The sequence below is a fragment of the Panthera onca genome, chromosome A2, assembly GCF_046562875.1.
Source record: "Panthera onca isolate mPanOnc1 chromosome A2, mPanOnc1 haplotype 2, whole genome shotgun sequence".
Taxonomy (NCBI): domain Eukaryota; kingdom Metazoa; phylum Chordata; class Mammalia; order Carnivora; family Felidae; genus Panthera; species Panthera onca.
In genome coordinates, this window is record NC_138340.1 from 107194131 (window position 1) to 107210853 (window position 16723).

At 34.3% G+C, this 16723-nt stretch overlaps 1 protein-coding gene across 12 annotated transcripts in view; it reads right to left on the reverse strand.

Annotated features, from left to right (window-relative positions):
- The window catches only part of DGKB (diacylglycerol kinase beta), a 725288-nt gene that overhangs the window by 177999 nt on the left and 530566 nt on the right, over positions 1–16723 (reverse strand). For all 12 annotated transcript variants that reach the window (XM_060632583.3, XM_060632585.3, XM_060632581.3 and 9 more), the window contains one exon: positions 10488–10578. In XM_060632583.3, the coding sequence (XP_060488566.1) occupies positions 10488–10578 (91 nt within the window). The remainder of the gene's footprint in view (positions 1–10487; positions 10579–16723) is intronic.

A 16723-nucleotide genomic window follows, 5' to 3' on the forward strand; every position in this document is an offset into this window, starting at 1 on the left:
ATCAGTAAAAAGAACAAAGAAAAAAAAAAACAGTAAGATATTTGATCATCCTTTCCTTGATTTCTTCTTTTGCACTTCCTTATCTTTCAATAGCAGCTTTTAAGTCCACAATCTTGTCCTATTTAAATAAACCATTCAAGAACACTTAAATGACCAGGCTAAATGTCAATATGAAAGGTAAAGGAGACATTAACATTAACCAGCTATCAATTAAACATATCTTTAAACATGATCAAATTAAATCATCAGTCTATCTTTATTTAGAGAAACCCATTGGGAAGGACACACATTAGTGTCTGTGTGTCCAGCTAGCAATTTCCGACGTGCTGCAAAGAAGTTGAGTCTAGGAAACCTGGTCAACACTCAGGCAGAAATTTTTTTAAATGTTTATTTATTTTTGAGAGAAAGAGAGAGAGAGACAGAACATAAATGGGGTAAGGGCAGAGAGAGAGGGAGACACAGAATCCGAAGCAGGCTCCAGGCTCTGAGCTGCCAGCACAGAGCCCCATGTGGGACTTGAACTCACGAGTCAGGCAGAACTTTTTGTGACCGCCTCCTACTTAGAACACGGTGCAAGCCACTATTGAAGGAAAATAAGGAAGCAATTCATATTTGTGATCTCACTTGGTTGATCAGAGAAAGAAGCAGCTTAATAGACTTTGGGGGGAAAAAAAGTAAAAAAAAAAAAACATCAGTTCAGAGACCTGAATTACGTCACAGGGGCCAAGGATGGTTTCTGGCACTAGGTTAAGTTCCAAGCACAGTGTCAAAAGGCAATGAGAGGCACTGTTGTCCGAGGGAATATGGAGGAGCAGGACCAGGCAGGCTGAGTGAGAGCAATGCCAAGAACAGCAGTAAAAGCAATCTCCAACCCACCATTATTTTATAGCTGCTTTAACAACAAATGGAAGAATAAAAATAATTAATCAGCCACAGTTTTTTGTTCACCTGGTGACAAAACAACCCTTTTGATTATGAAAAATATGAAACTTGCTAACAGACCAGGCTCTGTGATATTCAGAGTGGTCACTTTTTAATTCTTTGATTTTTCTGTTCATTTTTACTGAGGGACACGTGTGGAGAATGGCAAGGCCATGCTGTATTTTTGGAATTATTATTTATTTGTTCGTTCACTTTGAGGTTTCTAAAATGGCACTTACTGTGAATTTATCCCAGATACTGTTTTCCCTTCGTCAGCTGATATGAGCTGATATGAGAAGAGATGTAAATATGTAACACTTTGTTTTACAAAGAACTTTGTTAGGGATATGCATTTCCTAAACTGAAGTCTATCTGCAGTGGGGCTGTTTTATTTGCCACGCGTTATTTCAGAAACAAACAACACTGATACTGACTTCATCTGTCTCTCATGGAAAGGATGAATTCTTGAACCTAGAAGAGATAATGCTCCACCTAAATGAAAAGACAAAAAACAAACAAGAAATCTCTCTTTTTCCACATTTGTGTCTTTGTGCCGAATCTAATCCTGCATCTTGTTCGCTAAAATATAAAAACTGTGAAATAAAGCAACACATCTTGAGTCTACTTGGCAGGGCTAGAAACAAATTCTAGCGAAGGTGCCAAGTTTTCATTCAATTTGTTTCAAAGGGGGTGAAACCAAGGTCTGGATGATGCCTTTTTTCCCCCCTAGAAACAAGCGATTTTTTTTTCCTCCTTTTCATGTATTAAATTAAGATGATTTCTTTTTACTAAAGAATTCTGCTCATGTGTATACTCACTTACTGCTATATATTCTAGATAAACAGATATTAATTTCATAATTAAAAGTAATCTTGTGTAAATACCCTGCAGGCCTCAATGAATCAAACACATACTGTGTGTCAGCCCTCCCACTGTCTTCAAGTGGAATGTACTGGCTGGATAATTAGATAGTACATATTTTTTAACCTTATTTGCATGCATATTATATCTTTTGCACACTGACAAGCAGCAGTAACAACAAAAGTCAGATTACCACAGGGAATTCCCACAAAGAAGTCTTCATTCCTTATAATTTGCAGCCTAAATTAAAATAATTTGATCTTTGACAAGGATGAAATGTCAAGCAGAAGGGGGTCCTCTACAAGCCACGGCCTGTGGCTTCTGAAATCTGCCTAATTTATGTCAGTCACTTCTTAATACATATTTAAGTATTACACGAAAAAGATGATAAATATGCAATCTGACACCTTTGGTATTTCCCTGCTGTTAATTTATAAAGGTCTGGCTTTCCCCAAACTGACTAAAATCATTTAAATAACAGAAGAATTGTGAAATAAGCTAGAGTTAGGGCCTGGCTTCCATTTTCACTCAATATTGAACACAGCAGGTAGTACACTAAGACAATTATTTGACTAGGCCTTAGAACCCCACTGTGACAAGTTACTTTCAGAATTAGTGAAGGAGTATTCCTTTGTTCATCTGCAGAAAAGGAGAGCGGTTGCAAACAGGCTTTTTCGTTTTAATTGAACTAGGGGAGTTACATGTGACAATTGAAAAATACCAGTGTATACTATTATTCATGTTTTCACTTTTCCAAGTCTCGTCACGTGTAGTTTCAAGGAAACAGAGCAAGCAGCTTTCGGAAAAATGAAAAAAAAAAAAAATCCTCAAGGAGTCCCATAGAAGGACTAATGAAGAACACTGAGTTTTCGATGAGAGCAGGACAACGTACTTACATAAATTGCTATTTATTAATGATTTGTTTCCACTAGTTCTTGACCCCAGGTTACCTTCCTCTGTTTGCTTTAACATTTTGTTCATTAGTCTGGAAAATTTCGGGGCTAGTTCAGATGGAGACCAGGAATTGTAGCACACCAATTGAGTGCATGGAAATAAAAGCTGACGTGAAGGCTATGAAATATAAACAAGTTATAATACTGTGTCACATAATATTTTCATCCGCTTTGAAGATTTATGATTCTTAAAAAGGTAGCTACAGAGGAAAGAATATAAAAGCTTAAAAGCTAACAGCCTCAGTTAGTCAATAAATCCTGAATATTTTTATTATGTAGAAAAAAGGTCGTTAACATATAGTACTATGGGAGCTATTTGCAGACTGTGATGCTATGAGGCCACTGTCCATTCTTTTCAGTTTTAATTTGGAAGATCTTATCCAGACACAAATTTACCTAGAAGAAATGAAGATGGTTTAATTTTTTTCTGCCAGTGTAGTTTAATCCTTGCTTACAAACAAACATACGTTGCACCAAATTATGCAGAGATGTTAAAGACAAACTTTTATAAATAAATGTATTGTTTGAGATTCAGTTAACATGTCATTTGATAGGAAAATTCAGAATGTGAGGAACTTAGGAGAGTTGTAAGTGTGGATAGATTTGATGAGATATAATTAATGATACCCTGTAAATATTTTTCCATTGGAGTCTAATTCTTTGCCCAGGTCAAATAAAAATTATCCATAATTTGATTTAATCAAGCATACAGACATTGCTTTGTTCATTATATAAAGTAGCCTGGAGTAAAATAGCTTATGTGTACTTTTAGAAGAGTTTCTTCAAATTCATATGGATTCGTAACACCCAATTATGTATGTATTTGCAGAGAACAACAGCAAATCCACTAATTAAAACACACCAGTACAGGGGTGCCTGGGTGGCTCAAATGGTTCAGCATCCAACTTTGGCTCAGGTCATGATCTCACGGTTCGTGAGTTCGAGTCTCATGGAGACTGCTTCGGATTCTGTGTCTCCCTCTCCCTCTCGTGCCATGTCTCTCTGTGTCTCTCAGACATAAAAAAAAACACTAAAATTTTTTTAAAATAAAATTTAAAAAAAATTAAAAAAATAAAACACTCCTGTACACATAAATGGCCTAACAGCATCTCTCCTGATGTTTGAAGGCTGGGGTACTCTATATTTTCCCGTGGGTAAGCTCATTGTTTTTTGAAATGCATTTTATGACTTCTATCTACAAAAGACAGTGTGGTATAGGGGCCCAGGGCATGCCTTTTAAGTGATTTTAGTATTAGCTGGCAGTCCAGTGGTAGTGATAGAAGTCTTCATTGTGGATAATCGCAAGACGACTTTCAGAGAAGAATGGGAGCTGGTAGGCAAGCGAGAGAAAGATGGAGGCAAACCCGAAAACAGGAAACTTTGAGGCCTGTACCACGCATGCACACACACAGTTGCTAAACATGTTGATGATAATATCACTGGCTCAAGATATCCAGCATTAGCCATAAGTATCAGCAGAAAATCAGTTGCGTTTTACATATTTTTCTTTTTTAATAGATACTGCGAAGGCTAAAAATTATTGCTGGGATATTAGAATTCTTACCAGAAGTTATCTCATTAAAAATAACTTCTGCTAAACAGAAGAGAATATTCATTCATCTCTTTGTCATTCACTCTGTTTTTACTTGTCTCATTTCTTCTTCATTCTCCTAAGAAAAATTATGATGTTTTATCTTAATAAAATAACACTATGCCCCACCCCTACCACATTTCTTACTCTCTTGTGGAATAAGAAGTTGTTTATGTTTTGGATTTAACGAGTCCAACTTTTGTTTTTAGTGACATTTGTTGAGGTCCACACTTTTATAGTCTCCTTTCTTACTGCTTTTAGAATTTCATTAGCAAAAAAAAAAAAAAAAAAAAAAAAAAATCACCTAGAAAGCTTTAGAAGAGAGGATAGATCTTGTAAGTGTCCTTCTCTCTCTCTCTCTCTCTCTCTCTCTCTCTCTCTCTCTCTGTCTGTCTCTGACACACACACACACATAAACACACACACACAGACACACACACACATACACACACACACACACTTCACAAAGAGGGAAGGTGATGGGTATGCTGATGGCATTGATTGTGGTGATGGATTCATGGGTACACATTTATCCCCAAACTCATCAAGTTGTATATATTAAGTATGTACAGTTTTTGGTATGTCAAACATGCCTCAATAAAGTTGTTAAAAAATGTCCGTCCACAAATTTTATTTCACTGTCCCAAGACTGTGGTTTGGTATGGCTGAGACCCAGCTAAGGTGCTCTATATATGTGTTGAAGGAGTATCCAAGGTAATTGTGATACAGATGGGACAGAGGCTGAGCTATAAAAGTTTGCCCCATTGTCTTTAAAAGCTCAGTGTTTTGCAGATTACTGGGTAGGAAGAATCTTCACTGTAGAATCCTTCTGAATTTATTTTGTGTCCCTGAGGCTTCTTGCCCTTTGTTAATCCTGGAGATCATTTTGGTTTTTATAGAAGTACTTAATCACTAAAACAAATCTTAGCGCTTTGGAATGGAAATTCTAACCCTCAAAACATACCATCTTTCTTAGTCTCAGAAATTAACCAAAAGACTGAAAAACTTTGGAAAATGGACTATTCTACTTTCTCATGAATGTTGCCTGGTACATGGAACAAATTAAAAGTCCACCAACTTTAGAGCTTCATTTCCAGATGTTGACCTATGACTCTTAGGTGCACATCTATGCCCCAAATAGTTTAACACAAACTTTGCTTTTAAGATATCTTCTAATTTTAAGACTTTTCATTGTATTATTTATCTTTTGTAACAAAGAGAATAATTTAAATTTTTAAAATTAAAAATTTCACCTTTGTTCATCTCTCTTTCACGTCATATATATGCCTGCATGCTATATATATTACACATGTTATATATATCATATATATTTTCCTATTCTATATATAATTTCCAATTTATTTATTTCCTTAGATTTACACATTTTGTCAGCAACACAATTCTTGTTTCTCTTAAATTATTAAATAACATGCTCATTTGCTCATCTCTGTAGTGGAAATATATGGGAACCTCTCTAATTGATTGACAAAGACTTAAATCAGACAATGTATACACACTGCTTAGCACCAAGAAGACAGTATAGTTAATAAGAGATAAAAATTAGCTATTATTATCAACTCTTATACCATGGTATTCATATTTTTCCAAATATTCATCCCTTTTGGGAAAAGTTTCCTCTATGAAAAAGAAAAGTGAAATAAAGTGTCACAGAGCAAATAGTTTGTTTTGAAGAAGCTGCTGATAAAGCATGTATCTACTTGAGGTACTCTTGTATTTTTATCTTTAGTTATGTATTTTCAAATCATGGTTGGTACAGTTTTAGGCCAAGTAGGGAGCAACAGCAAACAGAATCCAATTTCCAAATTACCGTTTTTGTTATATTAAATTATAAAGTAACCTTGAGGGTAGAAAGGCATATTTTGCTACTATGATAGACTGGATTCATTAAAAAGTGAGTAGAAAAGCCGGTTTTGCGTTACCATCTATACACACAAACACACACACACACCCCTCAAGTTTTAGAACTGAGATAAATACATAACATTATAACAGTATTCAGGATATGCAACAAGAAAGTGGTGAGGGCATGGCACTGGTTCTGATTTATACATGATATTGCAATGTGACCCCAAATATGCCGGTAAATGCAGAGCTAGGAAGCCAGATTTGGAGGGCTTGTAAAAGTAAGACACCAGGAAGAATAACTTATTCTAGGTGCCCATATTTCTTGGGGGGGGGGGGCATTCTAAATCAATTTTCTGTAGAATATAAAGCTGTGTGAAACAAAACCATACAATTTTATCATTAAAACTTTTTTTTTCATAAAATGTGCTTTATTTTCATTTTCATTCAAATGAATGTCCTTTGTTATGTTTTCTAAATCTCTCTTTTTTTTTTTTTTTTTTTTTTTTTTACCTTTTTGACATATAATGTTATATTCTAGATCAACATATTATTAAATTAAGACTTTATTTTTTGGAAAAAAAAAAAAAGACTTTATTTTTTGGGGGGGTGGTGCCTGGAGTTGGTTAACCATCTAACTCTTGATCTCGGCTCACGTCATGATCTCACAGTTTTGTGGGTTTGAGTCCCGCATCAGGCTCCTCGCTGACAGTGTGGAGCCTGTTTAGAATTGTCTCCCTCTCTATCTGCCCCTTCCCCACTCACGTTTTCTGTTTCTCTCATGCAGCTTAAGGTTCACCACAGAATTCAAGGGGACGTACAGAGATTTCCCATCTATCTAACAGACAGGCACAGCATCCCCATTTATCAGCGTCCTGGATTGAGTGGTAAATTTGTTACAACTGATGAACCTACATTGACACATCACAATCATCTAAAGCCCATAGTTTGCATTAGGGTTCACTCCAACTGTTCATTCCTTGGGTTTGAACAAACCAAGGAAGTTTTCTACCATTGTTATATTTTACAGAGTATTATAACTGCCCTAACATCCTCTCTTTGCTCTGCCTGTTCATCTCTCCTTCTCCCCACAACCCCTGAAAACCATTGATCTTTTTACTGTCTTACAGTTTTACTTTTCCAGAAGGTCATATGTTGGCATCATACAGTATGCAGCTTTTTCAGATTGGCTTCTTTCACTTAGGAAAACACATTTCAGTTTCCTCCATGTGTTTTGAAGGCTTGATAGCTAATTTCTTTTTAGCACTAAATAATATTCCATTGTTTGAATGTACCATAGTCTTTTTATCCATTCACCTACTGAAGGATCTCTTGTTTTCTTCCAAGTTTTGCAATTATTAAACTTGTAAACAACCGTGTGCACGTTTTTGTGTTGATATAACTTTCCAGCTCCTTTAGGTAAATACCAAGGAAGATGATTGCTGGATCATATGGTAAGAATATGTTTAGTTTTGTAACAAACCACCAAACTGTCTTTCAAAGTGGCTGTACCATTTTGCATTCCCACAAGCAATAAATGAGAGTTCCTACTGCTGCACCTCTTCACAAGCATTTGGTGTTTTGGTGTAGTGCTGTATCTCATTAATGTTTTAATTTAAATTTCTCTGATGATGTGATATGGAGCATCATCTCATGTGGTGATTTGCCACCTGTATGTCTTTTTTTGGTGAGGTATCTGTGAAAGTCTTTGGCCCATTTTTTTCAGTGGAGTGGTTTATTTCCTTATTAAGTTTTAAGAGTCTGTATATTTTGGGTTAACAGTCTCTTATCAGATATATCTTCTGCAATTATTTTCTGCCTGTGGCTTATTTTCTCATTCTTTTGACAACGTCTTTCACAGAGAAGAAGTTTTTAATTTCAGTGAAGTTCAGCTTATCAATTATTTCTTCTACTGTTTGTGTGCCTTTGGTGTTGTATCTAAAAGGCATCACCACACTCAAGGCCATCTAGATTTCCTCCTATGTTATCTTCTAGAAGTTTTATAGTCGCATGTTTTTACATTTAGGTTCTTGATACATTTTGAGTTCACTTTTGTTAAGAGTGAATTCATTTCTTTTAGATTGTTTTTTTGTTTGTTAGTGGACATCCAGTTATTCTAGCACCATTAGTAAAAAAACACTTCCTGGGGCGCCTGGGTGGCGCAGTCGGTTAAGCGTCCGACTTCAGCCAGGTCACCATCTCGCGGTCCGTGAGTTCGAGCCCCGCGTCAGGCTCTGGGCTGATGGCTCGGAGCCTGGAGCCTGTTTCCGATTCTGTGTCTCCCTCTCTCTCTGCCCCTCCCCCATTCATGCTCTGTCTCTCTCTGTCCCAAAAATAAAAATTAAAAAAAACGTTGAAAAAAAAAAAAAAAAACAAAAAACACTTCCTTTGCTGCATTGCATTGGCTTTCTTCCTTTGTCAAAGAAGCTTGAGTATATTTATGGGGTGGGTCTATTTCTAGGCCCTCTATTCTATTCCATTGATCTGTTTGCCTCTTCTTTCATCAGTACGACACTGTCTTGATTACTGTGGCTTTATAGTAAGCCGTGAAGTCAGGTAGTGTCAGTCCTCCAGCTTTATTCTTCTCCTGCAATATTGTGTTGGACATCCTGGCTCTTTTGACTCCCCATAGGAACTTTATAATCATTTTGTTAGTACTCACTCACCCACAAATCTGCTGGGATTTTGACTGTGATTGTAGTGAACCAATTGATCAAGGTGGGAAGAACTGACATCCTGACAATACTGAGTTTTCCTATCCATGAATTCTCTCTCCTAGTTCAACATTTTTTTCAGTCAGTGTTCAGTGGTAGGATAAAGCAAGGAGAAGTGCAAGAGGCTTCAGAGTATTCACCCTAAGTTCAACCAGAAGTCATACTTTTATTTTTTTCATTTTTGCCTTCTATGGATTTTCTTTGAGCATAGGTTTCTGAGGGTAAAACAATGCTCAAAATCCACTTTATTGAGAATTTCTTAAAATAATTATTTTAAAGGTAAAGAAATATTGCTTTTTATTTTTTATAAATATATATGTGTATATATATATATATATATATATATATAACTATCTAAATATATCACTCTCTACATATGTATATGAAATATATACATATATAAATCTTGATGAACAGTAATTACATAAAGCCCATGTCGAACCCAAATCCTTCATCTTTTGGGATTATATTCCTTTTCAGGTTATGATCTGATTCGGTCACGGAGGGTATTTTCCATTCCATGATCACCAATTGTACTTCTAATACTTGAATTTATCTGCCAAAAAACCCCAAAAAGTTCACATTCTGAAATAGGACCACTTTTGCTGTCACAATCATTAACAGTAAACGAGAAATCTAGAATAATGAAGAATTTAGGCAGGCCATTATGATCCAATGGATTCATAACTAATTTTGTTTATCAAACTCATTACCTGAATATATACCACTAATGATTAGGTCTTAGTAGGTAAGTTATGCATTCATTTTTAAAATAAAAAGTGCTAAAGCCAATATTTCACAATTCTTATCAGCTAGTCATTAGATGTTCTTGTTTCATAATTATGTTCCTTTGGTTTGTCTTTACCACTCAACAAAATATAACTTTTCCTTTTTCTTAACCCCCTAAAATCTCTCAACAAAACTAAGTCATTTTATATTATAACCCATCTCCAAAAATTTTAGTCCCACAGTAGCTATATTCTTTTGGAGGACCTATTTGCTCCAAATCTTTTCAAAGTTTGTCTTTCTTGCTATCTTTGCTCTCTTTTTTGGTTTTTCCGCTTCCTATAAATGTAATGGGGAAATGGCAACCTCGGGAACTGAGAAAAATCTAGTTAATGAATGGGAATGGAATGGAAAAGTATATATTTTAAGTTTTATTCACAAAATCAAGTACAATTTTAGTTAACTGTGTTTTAAAGATTGTAAGATATTGAGACCTGAAAATAAAGTATTCTTTAATGTATCTTGCAACTTTTTTCCTTTCTTTTCAAGTACTTTCCTTCATTTTACATTTTTCTAACCACACTATGCCTAGCAACTTCTCCAATGATTTCTAAAGTTGTGTCCCACCTCTCATCCTTTTATAGTGTATTAAAACAACTTATACTCAAAACTTAACTTTATGCTAATAATTCAGATAGTGTTGGAGTCGCAATGAGTGACAGAAATGAAATTTTAGGATTGTGGGTTAAAGTTATATGGATTGCTCAAAGTATAACTCCTCACATGGGCTGTCACAAACATTAATAACCAAACTCAAGCCATTTCATTGTATTATAAAATATAATTCATGTTTCTTACTTCTATTTCTACAGATTCATGTAGCTTCTTGCAGGTGGCTGAGAAAGTTTCAGATGTGCCAAACTCAAAATACCAAAATTTGTTCTTCATTCTGAAAAAGGAAAGGAAGAAGCAGCTTAGGCAATTATCAATAACAGAAGGGATTTTTTTTTTTTAATTGAGCAGTCCTTTCTTGTATTATAAGTCATAAAAAAGGTTTGAGGACATATACCATCTATAACATAATAGATGGTCACATAATTTTCAAAGCTTAAATGTTGGTGTCAAATTATATGATTGCCTCTGAGGGAATTAGAATATGTTGATCTGATAGATACAAGTATATCTTTGACTTTTATATATATTGGTTGCTCAGGTTTTAAAATATGATTTTAGTGCTTATAATTCTTAGCTTGTTCAGAGACAACTTGATTTAGACCAGCAACTCTATAATCATAAAGGGAAAAAAAACAATTGGAGCTTTTTATGAGAAAAATGAGACTAAGCTAACAATGCTAAATATTTCTAGATGGTTAGGTATTCATCAGAGATTGACATGATTGAATAGCATATTGAAAAGAAAAAAAAAATAGTGGTTATCCATAAAGATAAAATTTAGTAACTTTGGGATAACCATTATTTTTTTCAGACAGTAGCCTCTTTTCTGTGAATAGTAGTGAAAAACTATGATACCATATGGAAGAACAAAAGAAGTAGTAGTATTTTATCAGTATAACAAAAGTTGCAAAAAATATAGTTTAAAATATTTTAGTATATTATCTGGAAGTAAGATGCTCAAAATTTATTTTCTCCCATGATCCAGTAACCCTATCTTTCTTTGTGCCAGGTAAATAAATTTATGATCATTTAATGTAACTTAATTACATTAGGTAATAGTGTATTACCCAATATTGAATTTAAAAGTTCATTCTCATGAAAAAAAACCCGCAATTTTTAATTACACGTATTTTAACAAGGTATTATGCTCTCAATTAGAAGAAAAGCAGGTAAAATAAGATACATTTTTGCACATAAAGGCAAAACAAAAATTTTTGCCATATTCAAATATATCTCTCATAACAAATTATTCTTTTTGGCTTATAAATATTGATATGGGCTTTTCACATTAGAAGGTAAAACATTTCAACAATTAAAAATACATTTGGCGAGGACCTTACTTAATTCAGCCCTATGATCAGTTATGGAAAATTACATGGAGCCTAATACAACGTTTATTATTACAGTGTGTTGAATAGAGTTCTCTAATATGAAATTAGGAATTATAAAACTAATTTCATCTATCTAGACATGTCCAATAATAGCCTCATACAAGGACTTATTTACTTACAAAATTTTCACTAGCTCTTGTTGTATCAATCACCATATTCAGGCCAGTAACATGAAAGTGTCCTATGCCTAGGATTCTAGTACCATGAATCCTTACTCTTTTTTGGAGAATATTTTCCTCGAGTTATGGCCTGACTTCATATATGTGAGTAGTTAGAAAGAGATGATAGCTAATTAGATAGAATAGGTTTAACACCAAGATCTGTGGGCCTGAGCCTACAGGCAAATTTATATTAAATTAATGTAAATATCTACTTCATTCAATATATGTAAGTTTACAAATTTACACAATGGCTGAAGTTACACAAATTAAAAATATTTTCCTATTGATTCATCATTCTGATGAAAACATGGCATTCAATAAACTGAGAGGGAAATAATGATTTTATGCAGTAGTTTCAAGACAATCTTAGGATAATAACAAGTAGATGTTTTATGACGTTTTGGAACTGTCTCTCTATGTTCAGCAAGTTTTCTAATAACACTTGTGTTAGCATTTTATCCAGACCTTCTTGGACTCATTTATTCATCCATTCATTCATTCAACAAATATTCAGTAAGGACATTAACTTCCATATGCTATTGTGTTAAGTTGTAAATATATAAATATGAACACATCGCTTTGTTTCCAAGGAGCACAGAATGTTGTAAGATTATGGACATATGAAATGATTAAAAAGTTAATTCTTTATATAATATATGAACAAAATGTTATGGGGAAACATTTCAGTGAGTCAACCGCTTATTCCTGGGAGAGGCCAGAGAGCTTCAGAAGATAAGGCGACACTTTAATAGGTCAGTAGAAGGTGGCGAACAAGGAAGAAAAACAAGTTCTGGGAAGTTTAGGTATGCAGAATGACTTAAGAGAATACAGGGTAGGGGCTAACAAAGGTCTGTTTCAGAACATATATGTCAAGCTAGGAGGTTTGGAGTTGACATTCTAGATTAATAGGATGCTGACAGACCTTTATTACCAGTTGAGTGACATGGCCAGCTCTGGTTTATGAGCAGTAAGTTTAGCCGAAATGAATAAGGGGGCTAAAATGTTGAAATGCTAGTCATGTGAACAGAAATGTGGCTATTGGAATAGTACAAATGAAATATAAATGAAGGGCTAAACCGAGTGGCAAGGGAAAGGGAGAAAAGAGGCTCAATATAAGGGGCGTAAATTAAGTAGTATCAGTAGGAACTCATGATATTAGATTATATAGATTTCTGTCATACCAAGGTTATTATTTCTGGATACACATGTAGAAATACCAGAACATTACTCCAGCAAAAGAAGGATGTGTGTTTATATTATGACAGGTTCTGTGATCTAATGTATATTGCATGGTAGTTTGAAAATTAAATATATATAGATGTACACACATACACACACATACATATACATACATGAGACTGCTTATATTCCTTATCAATGGTTACTCCCTACTTTTTTTCCCATTCTGTCCATCAAAACTCTTCATAGCTTAATTAGGATGATGGAGGGCTTGTATCAGCTAACCAAAATATACCAACTTTAGGAAATACATCCCCCAAAAAAAGAAACTCTGAGAATTTACATTCAGTCTTTATTCCCCATATTAGTTAGCATTACTGCTCATGTGCAAAAGCTGCTTTAAATTCTCCATTATTACAACCATTTTATGTTTCACTTAGATAAATATATGGAGGTAATAAAAAACACATAGAATCAGATTCCACATGACAAATTAAAAGCTGTTAAATTTTATTTTTTCAACCAAACTGGTCTTTAGGTTGTAGAAATGCAAAAAAGCACATTTAAGCATGTATGCTATTTACTTTTACAGCTAACATTAGAAAATGATCCAAATAATTCAAACTCAAATTTGCCAGAGAAAACATGTAGCTTTGGACTTTAAGAATAATAAGGTAACTGGACATTTAACACACTGTGAAACATCCACACCAAATTCAAATTTATTGTATTCTTAGACAGGTTTTGTGACTCCAGGTATGATGACAAATGTCCTACAAGAAGTGACCCATATTATCATAATTTTAATTCATTAATATATTAAATCCTATTTCAATGAATTTAATTGTAAGTCACAGGTTTTGGTTTAATATTTAACGTGCGTGGCTACCAGATGTTCAGGTAAAAACTTTTAAAAATGAGCTCACATTTGTCAAGATTTTCTTCCCAACGGCCACTTTGTCTTTTTTACATATCCTCAGGGAAATGTAAACTACCAGATATTTTGTTCAAGCAAAGAATCATACTTGTCATTATAAAATGTAGGTAATATTTTGTTCTCCAAGTTCGGAACTTACAAACAGGTCATTTAATCTCAATATACTTTCCTTGGATTTTTTTTCTTCCTGGTATACATGTTTTTTGATTTGGCTTTTGTCTGCTACGTATTGTAAATGCAGCAAACATAAAACAAACAAACGGAACATGCACTGCTAGTGCATTTCCCACAAAGAATAACAAAGAGCCTAATTAGATATTAAGATCATTTCTAATGAAGTTGAAACGTAAAGAGAAGGGTCAAACTGGTTCATTTATCTTATGTAGAAAGCTCAGAAGTCATAAACACAGAGAGTTGTTAATTCAGTGAAATTACTCTTAAAATTAAGGGTCAGCTTTTTTTCTCACAGATGTCTTTTTTATTCTATTATAAATATATATATAAAATTATTAAGATATTACTACTTAATATGCAAACATCTGAAAAGCCTTCTATTAGACACTTGACTCCCCTTTTCAAGCATCCTTAACTAAGCAATTCTACCTATATTTTATGGATAACATGCTCATGAGATAAGAAAATAAAACTCTTTTGATCATTGCTTTTCAATATGAAAGTAAAAACAATGCCTTAAATAGCTTAGTTAGAAAGGATTTAAAACCAGTATGTTTTTCTATCCATTAGGGATGTTTCAAAAATCTCATTTTTTTTCACTAGCTTTCTTTCACTTTTGTCCTGTTATGAAAGTATTTCAACAGTTATTTCAATTCTGGCTTGAAAATCATTTTCTCATGAAGAACAATGTTTCTAACGATTCACTAACTTTAATGGTAAGATTCAGTCTCACAACTCTACAGAACATGCTAGGAACACAGCAGGAATTTTGAACTTGGCTAACAGTATCAGTGTTAAAAGATGCAGGCAGCACTCTTGGCTCACAGCAATAGGGTAAGTGTTTCAAGAGGTGCATTTATGTCATACAATCAATTCAGTTTTATTTATCTTTCAGTATCAAAAGCCATGACACTAAACACTGGTTATAGGGTTACTCGCTTCTTACCAAACTTAGTGAGGTAAAAATACACAAGCCTAGTGGTAATGCCGTGGTGGGACCTGATTCCTGGGCAGACCAGCAGCATCTAAGAGCTGCAGCCCCAGGCAGGAGAAGCTCCTACGGGGGGAGGGCGGCAAACAGAGCGGGCAGGGCAGCGGGGCCTTGACAATGCAGCAACCATAGGTTAACATAAGGGGGCAAGGCTGGGGACACTTGTAGCTTAGGCTGTCACCTCTTGACATCTGCAAACTGTCATCTGTACGGACTACCTACAGTAGCAGGCATTTGTTAAGAATGAAGTCTATACCCAACCAAATGAGATTTGCAATTTAATTTTTTCTTTTCACTGGCAACTGTAAATACACGAATAAATGGTTATGAAAAAGGCTGCTTAAAGTTTGAGATGTGGGAATGAATGGGCACTCTTACTCCAGTTTATAAAAATCACAGTATTAAACACTGAAGTGCACAAAGAGTTATACATTTGCTTACAGAAATTTGAAACTATAGTTTTATGGCAATTACTACCCACAGGAACGTACTAGTGGCAGAAGGGACCCTATATTCTGTATTGTCAAATACTACACATTTTACTGATACCCTGAAACCCATGTTGTTGTTTTGTAACTAGTAATTTATAATCCTTTCACAGCAAGTGAATAATGTTGATAATATTATTTCATAAGGAAGAAACACAGCTGTAATGACCATAGTGGGGATATTTTATATTCACGCCAAAGAGAGAAAACATTTTTCATATCTCCAAACAATAGGTACAGATATAATTCTTTCTAATGACATATAAAAGTGCTTGTATCTAATGCTCATTCATAAGATATGCATGGTAAGTCCCCAGGAGACAATGAAACAAGCTACAGAAACTTCAGACAGAATCACACAATGTTCTGTCTTAGTGTGTAAAAAAAGATGGATATTCTAAAAGTACAATTTTTAACCTGAACTGCTCTGACATGAGTAAAGAAATTTCCCCTACAAAAGGATGCATCCAAAGATCAAAAAGTTTCAGTATGACTTTTCAATTATTTTTTTAAATTCTCTTTATAAAAGAAAAAGAATATGTGGTTATATATGAGTGTTTTTGTATATAAGAACTTTCTACTGTACATGCTAATCAACCATTTCTTTCTTAAATGTTTTCTCCACTTTTTATTAGAAATAATTAGGAGAGTGAGAATGGAAAAGAATAAAAGCAGTAGTGATGCCACATTGCCAAGTCCATGCTAAAGAAGTATCTACATGGTAAGGTCCCAAGAGCAGTGATAAATTAATACTTATATGAAATGTAAAACTAAACCTATAAAATGTATAAATGATGTCCAGGCATGCTTACAATTGAGTATCTTCCCATAATAATTAGATCTTTACTATTAAGTATTTCACAATCATGAAAGCTTCCCTAAGAAAACTGTTTGAAAGATGAAACAAAATTGTGATAGCAATAATTGCTGCTGTTATTGAGCAAGACACTGTCACAGGTGAACCCAATGAGGCTGCAAACTCATTCTCCTAACATCATATGGGAAGGAGCATAACCTAACTCAAGAAATTCTAGCTTTTTTCCCATACTGTCTCTCATTAAATGTAATAATGAATGCAGCATCACCTGAAACTTCTCC